The 21,716-nt window shown below is 42.9% G+C and overlaps 2 protein-coding genes across 3 annotated transcripts in view; one reads left to right on the top strand and one right to left on the bottom strand.

Moving 5' to 3' along the window:
* The window catches only part of RALYL (RALY RNA binding protein like), a 255,235-nt gene extending 246,377 nt beyond the window's left edge, over positions 1-8,858 (top strand). Inside the window, exon 9 of the mRNA XM_060277726.1 lies at positions 5,984-8,858. Coding sequence (XP_060133709.1) covers positions 5,984-6,001 — 18 coding nt within the window. The 3' untranslated portion in view covers positions 6,002-8,858. The remainder of the gene's footprint in view (positions 1-5,983) is intronic.
* The window catches only part of SLC7A13 (solute carrier family 7 member 13), a 36,009-nt gene continuing 16,666 nt past the window's right edge, over positions 2,374-21,716 (bottom strand). The window contains exons 6-7 of one of the 2 annotated variants that reach the window (XR_009558001.1): positions 21,620-21,698; positions 2,374-3,067 (exon numbers count right to left, since the gene is read on the bottom strand). The gene's annotated coding sequence lies outside the window, so the exon portion shown is untranslated. Of the gene's footprint in view, positions 3,068-20,859; positions 21,699-21,716 lie in introns of those variants that run through there. The other variant, XR_009558000.1, reaches the window with a different exon arrangement.

Raw genomic sequence — 21,716 nt, 5'->3', positions numbered from 1 at the left:
TGCCACACACCCCATGGCAGCCATTTTGTTACTGCTACTCATATAGCTGTCTCAGCCCTGTCCTACAATGAAATGAACCAAAAGAAGCTGGAATTCAAGGGCTTGTCTCCTTATGTGAGAAAGTGAAGCCTGAATACTACATATGCTGTGTGAACAGAGCTTAGAAGTCAATGCCATATAAATTTAGGATGGTGGTAGTTCATAAATTACAGGTATTTTGGCCCTGCTGTTCAGACAGTCCCTGCATAGTCTAGGAAAACTTTGTAGTAGACACAATAGCTGAAAGCTGTTGCTTGCAATGAGATCTCTTAAAGTTGTAACAAAGGCAGCTCTCCTAACAGTTTATTGATTTAGAAACAAATTTCAATCCCATTCATCATTCTTTCCCGTTATTTCTGCGAAATAGATAGTGCCTTTCAGTTGTCAGTGTGTCATCTTGAATCATAGCAAATAATTATTGTCCTCTATTAAAAACAAAATGACATGTGATAAATAACTCGGCAGCATCGGGGTCCTTTCGATCCCAGAAAGGAAACGATATTTCTAATGAAGAGGAAAGTGAAATAGATAACATACACAATGACATCACACTTGACAGTTACAAGATATCACTGTGTGAGCAAAAGAAAAGAAATAAGATGTTCTCTGCAGGATATATTATAAATCGGGATCTTCCTAACAGAAAGCATGGTACTTTGGATAAGATGTGAGTTTGTCCAAATGTTTCAGGTGTAATACTTTGTATATTTCTTGAGGTATTGTATGTTCTACATTCTAGTCACCCTTGCCACATTACCAACCCCTGAGGATAGTGCCTACTGAAATGGAGCGAAAGCACTAAAACATTCAAGAGCCACTGCGCAGACTGGGCGTGCTATGTTTTAAGAAGGAAAAACCTGATTCTTGGGAAAAACTATCACATCAGGGGGAGAGTTTTTAACTAGAACTTTTTTAAAAAAAGTTTGGGCTGTTTTTTTTTAATTGGGAAAATATTGTAACATGTAATCCTCCCTGCCAGGGCACTCTGAAGTGATACAAGCCCAGTGGAGCTCCATCGCATAATTATTCTAAATTCGTAGGCTGGCTCTGGCTCAAGTTTCTCACCTGTATTTCAGATTTACTGTTGCAACCAATTAATTTTTTGCTGAGGTTTTGCAATATCTCCTTTGCAGCACTAAGGAAAGATACGCTGGGCTTATGTTTTATGTGCTCCAATTACTTTGGGTCCAACTTACGTACTTACATATTTTAACTTTTTGAGAGATTCTTTTTTTAAAAAAATTGCACTCATTGAAAGAAGTCACCATTCAATTGTGGCCTGAATTCCTCTTCACTTCCAATATGTTTTCCTTAGACATAGCTGACTCTGAATAACCATGACTAAAGGAAAAACTGTTGCAAAAGTTGGGACACGATTCAATGGCAAATGGTTCAAATAAATAGTTCACCAATGATGTGCCTTTTCCTCCTTTGCTTTTATCTTTTAAATTGAAACCCAGTCTGTATTGCTTCTGGACATCATCCTCATTCAGGGACTTTACTACCTCAGCTTACTTCCAAATGCATGCAGAAGACCTCAAGTTTATTCTCCGTGCTTCTGGACATCATCCTCATTCAGGGACTTTACTACCTCAGCTTACTTCCAAATGCATGCAGAAGACCCCAAGTTTATTCTCCGGCATCTTCAGAGAAGGCTGGAAATTTGCCCTGCCCGAAACCCCGGAGAGACCCTGTCAGTTGTGTAGACAGTACTGAGCTAGATGAACCAATGGTCTGACTTGGTATAAAGCAACTTCCTATATTCCTAACTGTTTCTACATTAGCTTAAGCTGAAGGTAGAGCACACCGAGTCACTTAAGTCTACAGCTCAGCTTCCCATCCCTGCAGATACTATTCCCACCACTGGCTTTCCTCTTTCTCTACTTGTGCAGCAACGATTCTTCATCCTTCATAGCAGATCAGCTATTTGTTGCAAAACTAGGTAAAAACCCAGAGACCTTTGAACATTGTTGCACCTCTTTGCCAACAGTATCATAGGCATCCATTTTTCCATTCTTCAAATAGCAGCATAGGCCAGTGTTTCTCAATTTTTTTGAACTTGGACCTCCTCTTTTCAACTTCCCAATCCAACAATAATTTGTCCAAAACATGAATGAATGGAGGTTCTTGTGCATGTTTGTATATGCTCTGCTGCATGCAAAGATTTGCCACTAGCATTAGGTGCAGAAGAAAACCAGACATCTTCAAACCGTTTATTAAACAAGATTCAGGCTGCAGTCCTATACACACTTACCTGGGGTGAAGTCCCATTGAACTTAGGGGAACTTACTTCTGAGCATTGCATGAAGAAGTTCCCAGAATTCAACATCTGGCAGCTCTCTGATATTTCAGACAGGTGGATTTCCAAGCTCTACCTGAAGATGCCAGATGTTGAATTCTGCAATACATGGGCTCTACCACTACTAAGCTACAGCCCTTGCAGTAAGTTCACTTGGTCCTTCCATTTGGAGCTCTCCAAGGTCCTGCAACTCCAGCATTACCTAGACTCAGTCACCTTCAGGCAACTTGGTATTCTCCCATGGGCTCGAGGTCAGGACAAAACACAAATCTAGTTAGCTTTGACAATGGAACTATGCCATAGGCCCTCAGAGTATTCTTTGAGGCACAGATGAACTGAGTCCTGATTATTGGTTGCTAGCTTCTTCTCTACAACCTTCTATGAATTCTTATTCCTTATGGCTTTCAGAAAGCGGGCAAGTGACTGGCATATCTTCTTAACTGAACCAGAATCTAGAACAGCCTATCCCTGTCAGATCTCTTCAGATTCAGTCATCTCTGATACAACCACCAGTTTTTTCTACATTTTTAATATTTGGTTAAGAGACATAATATATCTTCAGGATACAGTAACTGTTGGCTTGCTACAGTTGGCTCTTTTCATTTTCAGTAATGAACATCTGATCATCATTTTCTGACACCTCTCCATTATAGAAATATTGCATGTTTCATCGGTGTCCAGATGAATGGAATTCTGCTACAATTTAGATCGTCAAAGTAAAAAGGTGAGCTGAGAAAGGAAAGAGGGAAAAATGAGGCAGAAGGGTTTGTGAAATGAAACAGACAGTAAGAGAATAATAGGGAACTGAGTGGATATATCCAAGTATCACCTGATTATGATAGTTTAAGCTTTCAATAAGTTTAAGCAATCATTTCAATTTGCACTTCATTTTTCTGAGAAAAAGCATCACTAAGAAGAAAATTGAAGATGTACAGGCAAATCATTATTGATGGGAAGAAATCGTAAAAAATAAAACACGCAGTCAAGAACAGGTCCAGCTTTTGTAGTAATCCTTCCTTGACCTTTCACACCAGCGACTTTCAAGTCCATCTTCTTGTCACTTCCCTTACGCAAACTTAAAGCAGAACACCTGTTCCTTCTCCTCTGTACACATGTGCCCTACTTTAAAACAGCTTCGAGTCTCCAGTTTCAGTATTTTTCCCCTCATGGCTCTCACAAATTTCCCCCTCTATTCCTTTCCCCAACAACATGCACACTACCTACCTACATCTGCTGCCTTATCAATCTTGAGCTGCCAAACGTGATAGCTCTCAAACACAAAGGGGTTGTATTCACCTAAGTCCTACTCAGAGTAGAGCTGTTAAAAGTTAGCCATATCAGTTAATGTCAATGGGTCACTCTCAATAGAATTAGCATTGAACCCCCCCCCCCACACACACACACAAACCGAGCTTCTCTAGTTTTCACCAAGATTGCCTGTTAAACACAACTCAACACAACTGACTTAAAGTGATTCATTTTACAGTGCCATCAATAGAGTATGCAGTGCAGACTTACAGTATTGACTGCTGGTAGCTCACAGAGGAAATAACAACTCTTGGCACCATATGGTATTATTGTTTGGGTGTTTGTGGGCTTAAGGGTAAATGACAGACATGCAGCTCTTTCTCTTGTGTTTTTTTTGGGGGGGGGAGGTGAACATAACACTCCTCCAAAAAATCTGCTTAACTGATGAAATGTTGGGCATTGGGTGTGTTGAGAGTGTGCATTTCATGGCTTTAAGTGACAAGGACAAATTATTGGTAGAGTTGTTAAATTACAATATATTATAGATTCCAGGTCTATGGTTCTATATTTTGTTTGATGAGTTTCACAAATATGCTATTGGGTGTTGTTGTTGTTGTTGTTGTTTGTGTGTACACGCACGCCCTTTTAGCAAATCTGTATTTTCACTCATAATCCAAAGCAAAGTGGACCTTTTTTTTCTTTCAGGTGATATCTTTCTTTATAAGAACACCAAATGAAAGCCATATGGTTTGCTGGAATTTAATTTGATTCCATCTTTGTCGTGCGAGGGCGCAATTTATATAATTCCTTAAAATAAACGATTTCCCCCATAAATTAGTCATCTTGTGGGTTTTCAAAAAATGTCACAGCTGCCACACAGCCAAAGATAAATTATATAGAATTTAGCTGAATAGAACGAAGCAAAATTAGTTTTCTATTGCCTCAGGTTAATCAGACCCCTGGGGGAAAGTGGGAGGGAGACTATATCACTCTGGAAGTAATAAAAATGTCTTTTGATGTTCAAGTTGCTCAAGACTCTGTGACATTTTGGCTGGTCCTAATAAAAGTATCGCCAAACTATGGTTTGGGGTTTTTTAAGATTATGACTTTCCACCCCACCCTATTGAAACATGCCAGGTGCGCCCTGTCCGAAAATTCTGTGGCCATTTTGCTTGTGATTCAGACTTAGTGAATGTTCAACACAGCTTCTTAATAACACCAAAAGTGTGTCCACCCCTTGGATCCAGACAGTTCGCGATGCTCTTTCCTCATTATAACCTGCAGAGCCTTTTTGGCGCATATAGCGGGCTTGTGAAAAGATCTCCAATAAATAAGCCGAAAATCTGTTGCTCTTTGTCTTCTTTGTCTTATTATAATAAGAGAGCGCAATTAGGGAAAGGGAAAGAAAAGACTAAAAAGAGCAGGATTCTTTGGAGCTGAAAGGTGTGGAGCAGCACAAGTTGCATTCTTACAAGCTCTATAGAGCTACTTCACCACAATCAGGGCTATCTCTGACGCAAGAGGAAAGGTCGGAGGAAGAAAATACATTTCTTCTCTATAGAGATAATTCCGCCTGTGAACCTGCTGCTAAAAATAGTTAGAAGGCATTTACGGTTTAAACGTGAAGCGGACCCAGCACGTTCTCCAGCATGTTTTCAAGAGTGGGTGATGTGGAAACAGCCCCACGTTTTTGTCAACCTCTGCACAATATGCAGGAAATATTAATGCTTTTGACTGTGGTTCCACCACTTCAGAAACAACTGCTTGGCCAGCCTAGCGTGTGATTAAACTATAGCACCTTTATTCATTTTCTATAACAGGAATCTAATTTCTGTGGCCTTTTAAATGTGTTGTGGGGGGAGGTTATTGGTTCTTTTCTCTATCTTTTTGTTATGTATTTCGTGTTCTCATTCTGTGTTTTTATGTTGTGAACCGCCCTGTAATCTTCAGCTGCTGGTGGTACACTAAATGAATAAATGAAACGGAGCAATTTCCATTGGGTAATTGGTAAGAAGGGAGGAGCTTTCCAAAGCTTTCATGTTGATTACACACTTTTTAGACGTGCATCTTTTCACGACACAGTAATTCAGTTTTACTAGCAAACCTGAGGTTAAACTAGCCCCTTTCCAACTGCAGGTGGAGTGCAGGGAGCGTTCCTGCGACACACCTAAACGCTGCAGCCAACACACTAATGTGTCATGACACAGTTTAGAAAGCTCTGCACTATGGTGCTGATCCAAATTAGATCCCCACCTCCAGCTATTTTTTTACAAAGGAAAAAGACAGCGGTCATCCAGTCACAGATTCCCTGCATCACATTTACTTTTGCCCACAGTCTCCTGTCACTGTCTCTTAATCAAAATGTTTTCAAATTAAAATTTGCATTTTATCTTACAGTTTCTACAGATCAAATGAATTTGGAATGACATCCAGTCCCCTTGGAAACCAAGAACATAATAATTCACAGACTCCTCCATGTGGAAATGTGAGCTGCTGTTTCTTGCTGGCTAGCAACATCTTTGACTCAATTTTTATGGGGCGGGGAAATGAATTTACTTCTTGAAATGGACATTACCATTCAAAACTTAGAAATTCCATTTCTTATATGTTCTAAAGCTGTACAATTGTCAGATTTATATGGTTTAGATTGTAAATGTGTTTTTTCCTGGCTAATTATTGGTATTATTTTTTTAATTTTGATGTCAGAAGGCCAATGAATTGTATGATAATATGAAGGACATGTTTAAAATGAAGGAGACACTGTATACAAATGTATATTTGTAAAAGCTATTTTTATGATTAGCATGTTTTATGGTTCATCATATTAAAAGTCAGGTGATATTGCACTTAAATGTTTACAGCATAACAAAATGAGATCATGAAAGATTTATGATCTAATATGTTAAATAGTATTTTAATTATTTGTATTTATTTATATTCCTGTTTTAGAGCCAGTGCATTTATTAAGAAGTAGGGTCATATTGGAGGTCAAAGTAATATCCATGCTCAGATTTATTTATTTTTACATCATAATGCCAAAACAAATATAATTTGGATATAGTAGTTTTGTGCGCAATATATATCCCATTGAAATCAATGGAATAACTACCACTTATTTCAATACTCTGAACTGTGCTCTTGAATCTAAGGATGTTGTAAAGCTACACAGATACATTTGCTGCTCTCTGACATAACCATATGTCAGACAGCATGGATTGAAACATGATTTTATTTCTTTTAAAAAGAACAGTAATACTAAAACTTCCAAGAGTGTTGCCAAATCAAAAGTTGGCATGTTGTTCGATTTCATAATTACTCCATAACCCACATTTTCCAAATTGCCAGAATTGAAGTCGCATGATCATGGCAGTATGTTTGGGGTTGGCAACCAAACTTTGTAGGTAGCTCCCCATAAGGTTAGTCCAATGACCTGGACTTATTTTAAACCAAACATCTATAATCCTACCACAGTTTGCCTGGTGTTAAAATTGCCCCGAGCGATTTGGATGCACCTAACTGAACAGAGAGGCAGTTCAGATTTCTTCGTGGCATCCCTGCCAATAAAATATGAAGGAGGCCCTGGATTGTGCAATATCTTTCTCTGCCTTTGTTTCTCATTCCTAAGTGTTTCTTGTGCTCTCAAAATAAGGCTGCCCAACTGTATGTTAATTTATTCTGTGGTTTCTTCCCCACACACCTCACCAAATCTGGTGAATTTTTCCCCACATGCTAATTGGAAAATATTTATAGATACACTAAATATTGTACAGCTGTGACTGCTTCTGCTCCAGGGAAAGAGCTGGTGATTTGACAATGCTGAAAATAAAACTGCATGGATCAGAAAAGCCTTTCCACCACCTCAGTTTCTCTCCTCTGCTGGGAGTACCGTACCATATACCTCTGCACACGGGGGAAATGGGTCAAGAGTTTTGGGTTGTTGTTTTTTTCCTTTCCAGAATTCTCACATTGTCTTTTTACATAGTTCAGTTTTATGATTCCTAAATAAAGCTAAAAGTACATTTTAGCTTTTAGTAATATTAATATATAACTTCTCTTAAGTTTTAATGAGTTTCCCAATGTCAGGGTGTTCTTGTGTAATTAAATTATTTGGCCATTCTTAACAAGATTCAGGGCCCTTTCAGATGGGGGGATCACATGGTCACTAAACATGTGGGGAGGGGGGCATCCCCATTCTGTCACCCACACAGGTTTGCTACAAACAGGCCACTGCCCCCACCCACACAAACTATCTGAAAGGTGCCTTACAGACTTGACAATGATACTTTCTCAGAGTACTTTCTCTAGTGCATAGAGAACTTTTTGTTCAGTTTTGAGAGACAGAATATTTATTTCCCACGATTTCGTGTCATCTTACATACACCTTCCCTACAAATTACTGACACCGGCAGACCTATAAACCACAGTGCAGAATACTTCTGCCACATGCTAGTTTCTTAGCACAAATCATTCGTACAATATGCATTTAGGTAGGGACATGGACCAAAGAATAACTTGTCATTCTGATAACCTGGCGAGCAAATCTGAATAACCCCAATTTAGAAAACCACCCCGGTCAGCTGGGAATATGAACCTGTCAGATACAAAGTCAGGCTTATCAGTCCATCTAGTCCAGTATTGCCCGCCTTAACTGTGTCTGACACACAGGTCCCCCCTAGCCCTGCCACCTATTTGTATGTGAAAAGAAGCTGCTCTACCTCCATGTGCCCCAGTCTGTTGCTTTATTACAGCATTTGCACTTGAGCATGCTGGTTTCCATGTATGCACTTTCTTCCTAAGCTCATGCAATAGTTACAAAAAGGAAAGGTTCCCCCGCCCCGCCCGATCCCAAATCTAGCATGTGGAGCATGATCCAGCTTCTCCTTTACTGTGAGTACATCAGCCACGTACCTCTGTGACACAGGGGGACCAAATTGTCTCCATTTGTCATCCAATGAAGGAAACCAGATTCTTTTTTATTTCTTCTTTTCACTTTTCTGTATCCTTACATTAAGTCTTGTTATATCTTTTTGTCTACAACAATTATTTCCGAGCAGGGAAAGTGGTTTCTAAAATGTCAAAAAACATTGTTACCTGTATATACTTTCTGCAGCCCTTTTCAAAGCCATGGTAGTTTTTAAAAATCTATGATAGGAAGTTTATTTGCACTGAATATATTGCCCATGTGTTCTCGTGTAATCATTTCATGACGGTTCTGTTCCAAAAGTTGTAACATAATTTTTACATTCCTGTAAATAAATATTTTCTCTGACTAATGCACTAACTCTTTTCAGTAGTTCCTACTGCCAAATGCTGGTTATAGATACGGAGCAGTACCCCAAATACATTCAGTCTGCCGTGCTGTACACATTTACCTGAGAATATGCTGCACTGAACATAGTGGGTGGAATTCAATGGGGCATTAAGGTGATTGCTTGGTTAGCATGACCATTTCTGCTTGACAGATGGAACGATCTCCCCTCTCCTCCCCCAGCACACTGTTCTGGGCGTCCTCCCAAGAAGGTTTGGTGATAATGCAGGATCAGAGTCCTGTTGTGCTAATAGGGGATCCACTAGTGCAACAACTTAGTTGAATCCAGCCCAATGGAACCTGCTTTTGAGTCAGCATGTCTAGGATTCAATTGCACTTCACTTAAACAACTGGTTAATCAGAGCAACCTCCATGAGGATAAAGTTATCAGTGGCTACTAGACATGATGGGAACGGTCTACCTCCACTGTTGGAAATACAGTAGTATGCCACTGAATACCAGTTGCTAGGAATCACAGCAGGTGAGGAGAGTGCTGTTGCATACAGGTTCTGCATACAGGCTCCCCACTGGCACCTGGTTGACCATCGGGAGAACACAGTGCAGGTGGACCTTTGGCCTGACCCAGCAGGTGCTTCTTATGTTCTTACTGGGTTGTGGGTTGGAGGATAAAGACACCAAACCCCAAACCCTACTGGGCTCATGCCAGTCAGCTGGAAGGTTCCTTCTTTCTTCTCTCCTCTCCGAGGACTTCATCCCCTCCCGTGAAAAAAGGATTTCCTTCCCACTGAGATCAACAAGAAGGAAATAAACTACATCAGCTCCGGGACTGTAGTTTCCCCCTCCATTCCATGTTAGAGAAATGGGAAAGCTTGGGATCCTGTGGATTTCTCCTAGGACATCCTATGGATATCTCCTAGGACATCCCTGGAATCCTTTTTCATTTTCCCACGTCCCACCTGACATCTAAATGAGGGGCATGTGGCTGCTAAAACAGTGCAATGGGCCTTAGCTGAATGTTCCAGTGACTGCTTCTGATGCAGCTCAAATAGTTTCCGTGGCAGAATAAATAAGGAAATCAGAGTTCCGGGTCTTAGTGCCCTATCTTATGAGATGGAGTACCTGTGAAGCTGTTGATACCAGGCCAAACCACATAGTTGCTTTTCAGGATGCAAAATAGTCTATATCTCTACAGCCAGAAAGGCAAGTCTATGGATGAGGCAGTAAGGAGGAAGTATGCAAAAATAAGGCTTAACTCAGGAAGGCCAAAGAAGTACAGAAGGCAGACTCAATCAATAGGATTGGGCCACGATCTCCCCTTGTATGGAGGCACTCTATGCTTATATGCACATGGTATGCATGTGCAGCTCGTTCTCATGCGCATCCAGCACAGAGACATCAGCTTATGTGGCTGCTAATGGGTACAGAGGAGAAGCAGGACAAGTCTACTGTGGCCCTAGAATTCTACCCCACCCCATGCAATCTTTGACACAGAAGTAGGGGGGGGTCACAGACCTGAACCCTTCCTGTTGCAACAGATCTAGTGGGGAAGGAAGGAAGGGCACCAAAATGTTAAAAACGGGGGGAAAGTGCAAATGCTTAAATTGGTGCTCATCTGGTTTTTTTGCTGCATGGGTGTAAAAGCTAAAGCCATGCACATGACGCATACCCTCATATGTAGAGGTTTCCATAATCTTCTGCATCCTTTATTGTATATGCACACAATCAAATGCAAAACTCCATGCATAAGCCCATGTGTTGTGTGTTCCATACAGATAAAAATGTTCAGCCTCCATCCTAACTATTGCAGCCACATTTGCTCTATATACAGTGGTACCTTGTGTTACGTACTTAATCCGTTCCGGAGGGCTGTTCGTAACTGGAAACAGCTCATAACATGAGGCGCGCTTTGGCTAATGGTGCCTCCCGCTGTTGCTGCGCCGCCAGAGCGCGACTTCCGCTCACATCCCGGGCAAAGTTCGCAGCAAGGGGCATGTACTTCCAGGGTAGCGGAGCGCGTAACCTGAAGCATTCGTAAGGGGGATGGTACGTAACACGAGGTACCACTATAGGGCAAAAACAATTTCTGGGGGGAAAAGAAAAGAAGCAGGAAAGATAATAATATCTGCTGAGTTGTATTTAGTTTTACTTCAACCCAACATTATGTCACTTGCAATCAATATGTCACTCCTATCAAGAAGCACGCTGGCTCCATCCAACATGGTTATTTAAGGAAACAAGTTTCGGAGACCAACTGCAAAGGCTCATGTCTTGGAAACCCAAAGTAGTTTTTTGACAGCAAACTAGATAAAATCAATTGCAGTGATTTCAAGGATGACTTGCCTTTTAGAGCTAGTTATCCCTCTCGGCTTACTTGAGCATTGCTTCTAAGTGAATGTTGAACTTTTGCTTGCTTGCTTGCTCTCCCCCCCCCCCCCCCGGTTTGGACAGAATCAACAGAGCATAAAAGCGACACCCTCCCATCGCTACCAGTTTAATGCTGGCCATTTGGACCAATTTATTGGAAGCTTTGCTTTGGACGATCCAGGATCCGTAACAAGGCAACCCGAGAGCAGCGAATCAATAGGAGCAATAGAAGAAATGGGGTGAAGAAACGCATCCATGTAATTGCACATGGGTGGTTTTGAAGTCAAAATGCAATGTTGAGTGCTCTATCCGATTCAGAGTTCACCAAGGGCAGGAGAGTGACGTCAGAAGCACAGCCTGCCGAGGTGGGAAGAACACATCTGAGTCCAAAGTACAATAAAGCTTTTGAAATGATATCTAATGGCCAGCTCATAGTTTGGAAAAAGTTCTCTTGCAATATGCCTCATTCAAAAGAAAGAGGGGAAGTATGGTTGTGTGTTATCTTCTATCTTGGTGTTTTGCTTCATCTAGTAACTCTTGAAGTCAAAGATGCCCTGATCTCTGGTTTTCTTGAACCTTCAGTAAAGCAGCTGGGGGCTGCAATAGCTCAGCACTGCCAACCCTGGTTGAAAACCACTTGGGTTCCTCCAAACTGGTGGGGCTTTTGTGAGTATATGCAACATCTCATCAGAATATTTGCAGATTTACACTGGACCATCCACACATCATGCTACTTCTTGTTCTGTGAGCCTTCCCCAATGCTGCATTATTGTTGGCAATAAGGGCTAAAGCGCAACTGAAGCAGGACAAAAGGACCTCAACCCAGAATATCTGTGGTATGAAAAGCTATGGGATTTCAGAAAGTTGCAGGATATGCACTGACTGGAAATGAAGCAGTGAGACAGCCCCAAAACCATTGCAGGCACAAACAGCATTGAAAGTGGGATCGTGTGTGACCCCCCCCCCAATCACATGGTGAGCACAAATCCTCATGAATGCACAATTAAAAGGACGTTTGGAGGAGCCCTTAGTACATTATATCCAGACTTCCAACAGAATGCAGAAGGAGTGCTCTAAGAAAATAGGCTATTTGGATATGCATTGGAAGCAGCCAGCATGTAGATCAGAATCTGCTGGCAGGCCTCTGACATAATACAATCCTAGGCATATTTATTCAGCTGAGTTCTTGCAATTGTGTGTGTGTATTCAGACTGCAGTGACTTGCAGGAGATCAGCTGTTGTGTTCCACGGGGGTTCCCATAGGACACTGAGGTCCTCCTCCGAGCATCTTCTGATGGTTCCCTCACTGCAAGAAGCAAAGTTACAGGGAACCAGACAGAGGGCCTTCTCGGTAGTGGTGCCCTCCCTCTGGAACGCCCTCCCTTCAGATGTCAAGGTAATAAACAACTATCTGACTATTAGAAGGCATCTCAGGCACCTGGGGCAGTGCGCCCTGGGGCGGGATGAGCCAACCATAGGGGCAGGGTGAGCCGCCCATAGGGGTGGGATGCACCGTGGGGCCTTCAGAGTCCACCTGCCTCCTCCCACTCAGCCGCCCTACAGCTGGGGGAAGGCAGTGCGCGGACTGCTTGGGCAGCATGGAGCCTGCGCACGCTCATGCTACCTCCTCTCTCCCAGGAGAGGTGCATGGCTCGGGCACACTGCAGGCCCCGTGGTGAGTGCCGCCCGGCATTTTGTCACACCTCTCAGTGGTGACACCCGGGACGGCCTGCACCCACCGCACCCCTCTTCCTTCGCCCCTGATCTGGCCTCCTTAGAAAATGGGCAGGGCTTTTGCACCTTGCAAAGTTGTGCAGAATTGTGCTTGTCTGAAATCCCCTTTCCCTCACAACTATTAAAGGGTCTAAGTGCCTTGTCCTTTTTTCCACCTGACCCCCCCCCCAAGTCCCTGTCATTTGGCTAGCTGGTTCAAACGAGTGTGCCTTCGATGACTGGCAAATAACTTTCTGCTGCTGCGGTTATATTGATGCTAGTGCTGCTGCTGTTCCCTCACTGAATTGTCCCCCCACCCCAAATGTTTACACTTAGGGCTTCATGAACTGAAAGAGAGAGCGCAGGTGCAAGTCCGTATTTTCCGCAGTTGCTCAAGCCCATCCTAATAGGAAGTCAGGGGCATACTCTGTGAAGCTGTTCCCTTATATCTGAAGTTTTCAAAGTGGGATGTAGCTTTGGGATTCCTGCAGTGATGTGATGGCTCTTTTCATCCGCTTTGGCATCGGAGGTCATACCAGAAGGCAGCCGACTAAAAAGGGCGGGCGAGGAGCTTTGACTGACACTGGCAGGGCTCCTCTCTATTACTGTCCTCAAACAGGCTGGGAAAATGAAATGTCACTAATGGAACATTTGACGCTCTGATCAAAAGTGTTAAATTAGAGCCGACGTGCATTAAATTATAGCCTCTTTTCATCTGCATTAAGATCTTAGGCTTTGGTGATTATTATCTCCTCCTGATTGTCTGTAGCCCCAACTGAAATAAATTAACTGCAGCTCTCCTTGCTATAGAGCAAGCTATTTCAAAACACAGCCCTAAGAAGCACCTTCCCGCCCAGCAGGAATTTCAATTAAAAAGAAATTACTTTAGACCTATTTTCTAAGTCTATTGGTTTGAAGCCTTGAAAGCAGGGTAGCATCACTTCTAGTGAGAAGCTGTGAAATTGTCAGAGAACCAAGAGAGTCGCAGGGAGAGAGAAATCTAAGCTCACATTTTCTATTGTGTAGGAGCTACTTATGTGTATTGTCATGGCTTGCCTGTGCATGGGGAAGGGCTGTCGTTCTTTGCTGCTTTGCTCGAAGACGGTCCTGGGTTCAATCCCCAATGACATCTCCAGATAAGGGTGGAAGAGACCCTGCCTGAAACCCCTAAAAGCTGCTGCCAGTCAGTGTAAATGATACTGAGCTGGATGGACCAATGGTCTGACTCAGTAGAAGGCCATGAAAGAGCATCTCCACCCCCATTTTTCAGCCTGGACACTGTCCACCTCCGAGGGCCTTCTGGTGGTTCCCTTACTATGAGAAGTGAAGCTACAGGGAACCAGGACCTTCTCAGTAGTGGCACCTGCCCTGTGGAGCACCATTAGATGTCAAGGGGATAAATAACTATATAACTTTTAGATGACAACTTAAAGCATCCCTGCATAGGGACATTTTTAATGATTGATGTGTTCTTATACTTCTTGGAAGCCGCCCAGAGTGGCTGGAGCAGGGTAGAAATAATTAAGTTGTCACTATTACTATTATTATTACAAGGCAAATCTCACACTCCGTGATATGAGCCAAGACACTGTTGTCACATTTCTTAGCAGTGATTGCACTTTGAAGGCTGCCGTACACATTTCCTTTATGTTTTTTCATATGCTTTTATTAAAGCTTTTTCGTGATACAACAAGATAAAAGAAACTAATCTAGATAAAAACAAAAACAGAGAAGAAAGGAGAAAATAAAACAGCATTCTCTCTCAAAGGTAACCCTTGCCTCACACAGAAAGTGGTGGACCCTCCCAGCTCTCACCTGGGAGCTTTCCCTTCTCCCAGTCTCTCACACTGAGAGGGCTTCCCTGCCTCTCACTTAGGGTCCTCCTGTCCATCAACCCAGGGCTTTTCTCTCAGCTGGGCACCCTTGCCATTCTAAGAGAATGAGGGAGGCATTCATGGTGAGTTCCAGCACTTCTTTTTAGAGAGAGAGAGAGAGAGAGAGAGAGAGAGAGAGAGAGAGAGAGAGAGAGAGAGGATGTTGCCTTCAAATATGGACACAGTGATGCACCTAAGTCTGGACCTCAGGGATGAAGCTCAAGGCTCTGCAACCCAGTGCGGTCCCTAATAACCCTCCAGAGAGCAGCTGTTGATGTAGGCAACAGAAGATAAGCTCATCATCAGCATAATGAGCGTATCAGGGCCCATCGTGATTGATACACGTCGTGGCAGCATCCTTTCTTCTTCTTCTTTTTAATTTTATAGCCAGGGGGTGGATAGCCAGGCATGCCTATGGTTACAGATGCTTGTTTTGTTATTGTAACTTTAAAGTCCATCCTCCTTTTCTATGAGAAAATGATGCTTATTCCCAAGCAATTGAGCTTAGCTCACTGGGGAAGCAGAAGCAAGCACCACTTTGTTCCTGTAGTCCTGACAGTGACGTGATTTGAGTGAGTTTAAAATACGAAGCTGCATCTGTTCAGAGCATTTGATCAAGTCAAGCAATCTCTCTCTCTCTCTCTCTCTCTTCCTTTTTTAAATTGTGTTTTGCTCTAGCATATGAAGAATATGGAAGCCATGGTGAAGGGCAGAACAGAACATTGCAATTGAGTGCTTCCCAATGAAAGCAATCGCAGCCTAGAAGGGCCATAGCTCAGTGGCAGAGCTCTGCATGAAGAAGGTCCCAGGTTCATCTCCAGGTAGGGCTGGGAGAGAATATTGACTAGCTGGAGACCCGCTGCCTATCTACATGAAATGTAAACTCTAAATTGTTCCAGGGGGGGGGGAATGATCAGCACTCCAGGTGCTTTTGACAGGAAAGCTCTGCTGAATTTAAAGAAAAGCTAGAGTGAAGGTGTCAGTATCTGGAAGCTTACATTCATTCCCCTGGTACAATATTTACAGTCAAGATGCATACACCTTTTATAGAGGGTACAGGCTTGGCCCATGGGTGTTCCATTAACATTGTATAAAATAAAGTGTATAAATTCAGTTGACACTTGTATACAGTTCGCGACTATATTGTTATGAGTCTGTGGGTCCAGTGGGTGTTAGAATTTAATCAATGCTTGATTAAATTGTATTAAGCCAATGTGTGTTAAATCGGGCCTGTGTGTATTAAGCTGTGTGCTAGACACTTTTAATCCACTGGAATCAGAAAGCGTTTAAAGCTAATTAAGCTAAACTAATGGGACGCAGGTGGCGCTGTGGGTTAAACCACAGAGCCTAGCGCTTGCCAATCAGAAGGTCGGCGGTTCGAATCCCCGCGACGGGGTGAGCTCCCGTTGCTCGGTCCCTGCTCCTGCCAACCTAGCAGTTTGAAAGCACATCAAGATGCAAATAGATAAATAGGTACTGCTCCGGCGGGAAGGTAAACGGCGTTTCCATGCACTGCTCTGGTTTGACAGAAGCTGCTTAGTCATGCTGGCCACATGACCCAGAAGCTGTACGCCAGCTTCCTCAGCCAATAAAGCGAGAGGAGCGCCACAACCCCAGAGTCGTCACGACTGGACCTAATGGTCAGGGGTCCCTTTACCTTTAAGCTAAACTAAACCGCCTCGTGAAGTGAAAGCCTGGAGTATGAGCCATGAAGACTACAAGGGATCAAAAGGATCCCATGGAGATGGCAAATGGATGGGGTCTCTCCCTCCCTCAACATCTAAAGCAGTAGTAATGTGGGTTAGGAGATTAGAGGAAAGTAGCAGGCAGAGCACGATGTTGGATCTCTGCTTGGATCCTAGGCTGTTTATAGAAGAGGCCAGACCCCCTGGGGGTGATTATGCTGTGAACCCCTCCATTGCAGGCTCAGGTTGTATATGTGGGTAAATAAACCATTTATCACAAAGACAGCACAGTATCTACTGTGCCTCATTTCCAGAAGGAAACACAGACCCTGGGTAAGCATGCATGGAACCCCTGGAATCTCTCCCCACTTGGAGATTGGGGTTGTTTGCAACAATATAAATCCAAATGGATGTGCACTCACGAGCACAGAGAAAGTGCCATCATTGCATAGGTTACTACTGGAATAAGATTATAGCAACCTGACAGAGTTCTGACCTGCAAAAAGTAACCTTGAAGTAATCATTAACTCAATTTCTTTCAAATTCTGTGTAAATATGCAAGCTTGAAAACCAATCCAGAGCAAATGGAGCCTGAGAGTTTCATTCCAGCTGTCATTGTAGAGGGTCACAAGGCTGCAAAGCATTCTTTGCTCAGTGAAAAGAATAGCTGTATGGATCTGACCAGGTTAAACTAATTTGATCTTACAGTGCAGTCCTGTGCATGTCTAAGTCCCACTGATCTCAATCAGTCTTACTCCTGTGTAAGTATGTACAGGATCGTCCATTACAAATAATGAGAAACTGAGAAGTCTTATTTTCAGATAGCAATCTTCCCTCCCAAGGAAGCATACAGACTAGGAAGGCAAGGGAATTGGGTCTTGTTTTCAGCACTTAAAAACCCTTCAAATTTTGCAGAAAGATTAAGCAATCAGAATGAATGCATCAAATTATGTAAATGTGTATAGCTGTGTCTGATTGTTCTACTGTGCTTTTACTTTGTGTTGTTCTTAGAGATTAGGTAGCAGTGGGGAAGCGGCAATAAATCTGCAGAGGCAGAAGGAAAAGACTTGAATAGTGAGAGGAAGGAACCAAGGACTTCAGGAGCCAGGAAGGGCGAGAGGCAAAGGGAGGAGAGCCCAATTGCTACAGCGCCGTTTATTCCAAGAACCTCAACAGGATTTTGTAACTAAACGAGCACACACATTGGTTTATTTACCATACAGCCGAGGAGTGGGGAGCCTCAGGCTATATGGGGAGCCAAATGTGGCACTTCAGGCTTATATATTTAGCCCTCCAAGCTCTCCCCCCCCCCGGCCGTGCATCACACGTCAAGCGTTTTGTTTGCTTGGCTAGAATGTGCTCTTGCACTCCAATAATGCTCTTGATTTGTCTGGAAGATAGAGAGGGGTATCTGAGCTACACCCCACTTTGCCTGGAAGGGGAACTTCCCCTGGACAGGGGTGTTACAAAGTGTGCATCTTGCCATCAAACCTGCCCTTCTTACATGCAAACCTGACACTCCTTTCAGAAATTTTTGGCTTTGAGATACGAGTGTGTCCTGAAACAGGCACTTTATGGAGTCAGAAAATACTGCTGATCATCATTCAAGCAATTTATTATAATGAAGGAGAATTAGTACATTTCTCTTAAAACGCCCACTGTGCTTGGTTATTTCTGCTTTCCTCTTCCCATTGATCCTCACAACAAAGCAATGATGCGGCTTGGGACCCTTGTACCTACGGGACCGCCTCTCCTGGTATCCCCCGCCGAGGACCTTAAGGTCCACAAACAACAATATTCTGGATATCCCGAGCCATAAAGTGGCTAGATTGGCCTCTACTAGGGCCAGGACCTTTTCAGTATTGGCCCCAACTTGGTGGAACGCTCTCTTACAGGAGACCAGGGCCCTGCGGGATTTGTCATCTTTCCGCAGGGCCTGCAAGACAGAGCTGTTCCGCCTGGCCTTTGGGCTGGACTTAGTCTGACCCCTGCGTTTTCCTCCCTCGTGGCTTAGTTTTATGGACTACTTAAAATGAGGCTGCATTTTAAATTTTAATATTGTATTTTAATCTGTATTTTAATTAATTGCTTTTTATGTTTTATTGTAATTTTATTGGTGTTAGCCGCCCTGAGCTCAGTTTTGACTGGGGAGGGCGGGGTATAAATAAAAATTTATTATTATTATTATTATTATTATTATTATTATTATTATGATGATGATGTAGGGTAGACTGAGAGACTGTGACTAACCAAAGGTCACACAGCAAGCTTCAGATTTATAAAAAAACTGATTTTGTAACCTACTGTCTTCACTTGAGTATATGCATTTCAGTGTACAGTGGTACCTCGGATTAAGAACTTAATTCGTTCCGGAAGTCCGTTCTTAACCTGAAACTGTTCTTAACCTGAGGTACCACTTTAGCTAATGGGGCCTCCCGCTGCTGCTGCGCCGCCCCGCGATTTCTGTTCTCATCCTGAAGCAAAGTTCTTAACCCGAGGTACTATTTCTGGGTTAGAGGAGTCTGTAACCTGAAGTGTCTATACCCGAGGTACCACTGTACAACTTAATAAAACAGCTCCATGTATATTCCTGATAGTTTACAGAGGAAGCATCTGTAGCATTTACAACAACATGAGAAAATCTATACATATAAAGAGACTGCTTGCAAATGTGTATGGAGGTGAACTCTGAAGGTCACTCTTTCAAGATAGCCTGTGAAGTTATTTCTTAAAATCCCATAGAAATTCTGCGGGAAGGCAATTTGCTTGAAGCAAGGAGGCTAATCTGAACCACTATTTAATAAGAATCATTTTCTACCTCAAGCGCTCTTGATTATCATCTTAGTATCGACTCTGGATGCCAGCAAGCCTTTTCCTTTGTGTACTGAATACCCTTTATGAATGCTTTGATCTTTCTTCAATATGCAATTTTTTTTTACCCCTCTTTTTTCTTATTTATAGTTCTTGCCAATATTTTGCAGCAGCACTATAAAGATTACTGCTTTTAGTGGAGAGAATGGGAAGAAACTATTGACTGAGACAAAGTACCATATCATAGAATCATAGAATCATAGAGTTGGAAGAGACCACAAGGGCCATCCAGTCCATCCCCCTGCCAAGCAGGAAACACCATCAAAGCATTCTTGACATATGCCTGTCAAGCCCCTGCTTAAAGACCTCCAAAGAGGTCATTATATGCATGCACTAAATGGTCTTCTAAGATTAGGCTACCAATGACAGAATTGCCCTTCTAAATTTAAAAAAAGTTCTCCTCTCCAAGCCCATTTTCAGCATCTGGCACCATCTGGCAGTGGCTGGAGTCCCCAGCAAAGCTCGCCAGCCCTGGACCAGATGGTGCGTAGATGAGCATAAGTCATTATTTAAATTTCCAATGATGCCCCAGAGCAACCCTACATTGGACGTTGACTGCTTTCCTCTGTGGAACTTGCACTTTGACAAGTGCCAGTAATGTTCCTTCTGCATTTGCACCACCTGTGCTTTGGAACTCCCTGCCTGCTGACCTTAGGCAGACTCCCCTCTTGCTGTAGCATTTTAGACACCTGCTGAAAACTTTCCTATCTCTTGCAGGATTGCAGCCTTAAGATATTTACGCAATTGTGCGAAATAGGAGGGTAACAGAACATGGCCAGCTGCGCTGAGGGTGAAAGGCACAACCGGCTTTTATGCCTAATTGGCTGCCTGGGCAGGTGGGCAGCCAATCCCCTTTCAGCCAACAAGGCACACCCTCCAGAGGAGGCCTCTCACTGGCCAATTTGAAATGCAGGACTCCAGCCCTGCTTCCCAGGTGCCCAGCGGAATTCCCCAATGGCCACCTAGCCATGTCTGTTCTGGCTGCCCAGGAATGTTGCAAGGCTCTGCAACAACCACCCACCCAGAGAAAGGGGTAAGCATCCATTTTAACCACCTGGCTACTTTCAAAAGCCTTTATGCCCACAAGGACTCACGTTGCATGAAGCTCAAATATTGCAAGTTACTCGCAGGCTGCTTTCATCTATTCCTAAAGGTGGCAGCTTTTAATTTAAAACTTTGGTTTCATAAATGCGCAGTCTCATCTAGAAAAGCTCAGTGTAGCCTTCTCTATAATATAAAAAATTATTCATCCTTTGAATGATCTGTTTGTGGTATTTCCTTTCCTTGAGCCAAGCAAACCATACATCAGGATTGAAAAAGAAAACTTCCCCCCAAGCCTTCATCTGCAAATTGCCATGAATGATTGATCTGATGTCTGGTGACTGAATGCAGGTAGCTCTTATTACAGCCTCATGGCCTTTGTGGCAGTAACATCAAGTAGCAATTTCACCGTCAGCATCAATTCTTTGTCCCCCCCCCCATTCCAATATGAAACGAGTTTTGTCACAAACCGACCAACCTTTGGTTTAAATCATCCTATCTCTCAAGTTGTAATTTACATGACGGTATTTAGGCAAAGGCAAGACTGCAGTTAAGAACATTAGCCAGTTTCTCAGCACCCCACTTTAAGAAGTCTATAGACTATTGAAGCAGTTCAGAGGACAATAACCAAAGATGCTCAGGCATACAGAAAGCAAATCCTATGAAAAAAAAAGTGAAAGGAACCAGGTTTGTTTAGCCAGGAGAAGAGAAGAATATGTGGTGCAAGATAGCTATCACACTATAACTAAAAGACTATCATGTGCAAGAGGCCAAAGACTTGTTCTCCACGCCTCATCTTCAGTTGCGGGAGGGTAGGTTTCTCCTGAACATTTGCAGATTTTTTTTTTTTGGCAGCAACAGCAGCTTGACATTGGAACCAATTACCCATGGGGGTTGTGAGCTTCCTCCACTGAAGGTCTTCAAACAGAAACTGGACAATCATCTGTCAAAGATGGTCTAACTCTGGATCTCCTGCATCAAAGTAGGGGACGGATTGCAATCTGGCCTACAAGATTCCCAGCAACTCCATGAGCCTATGAGATGATGGAGCATGTTGGGAACTTTCAGGTTCTTCTTCATTTTGATTTTGGACAAAGAGCAGAACAAAATATGGGGTGCTTGTTTTCTTTGATGCCTCAGAGTAAAGTCAAACTGCTATTCAAGAGGAGCACAATTCCCTACACAAATGCTATGCAATAGAACAAAAGAACATTACCTTCTCTTCTTTCTTTTCCCTCTCTTTCCCAACTGCATGATGTCCATGACAAAAGTGTCTCATACAGAACATAAACAAACTGTGAAAAAGAATATGA

Source organism: Zootoca vivipara, chromosome 8 (assembly GCF_963506605.1).
Source record: "Zootoca vivipara chromosome 8, rZooViv1.1, whole genome shotgun sequence".
NCBI classification, from domain to species: Eukaryota; Metazoa; Chordata; class Lepidosauria; order Squamata; family Lacertidae; genus Zootoca; species Zootoca vivipara.
This window is presented reverse-complemented; position numbering and strand designations above follow the sequence as displayed.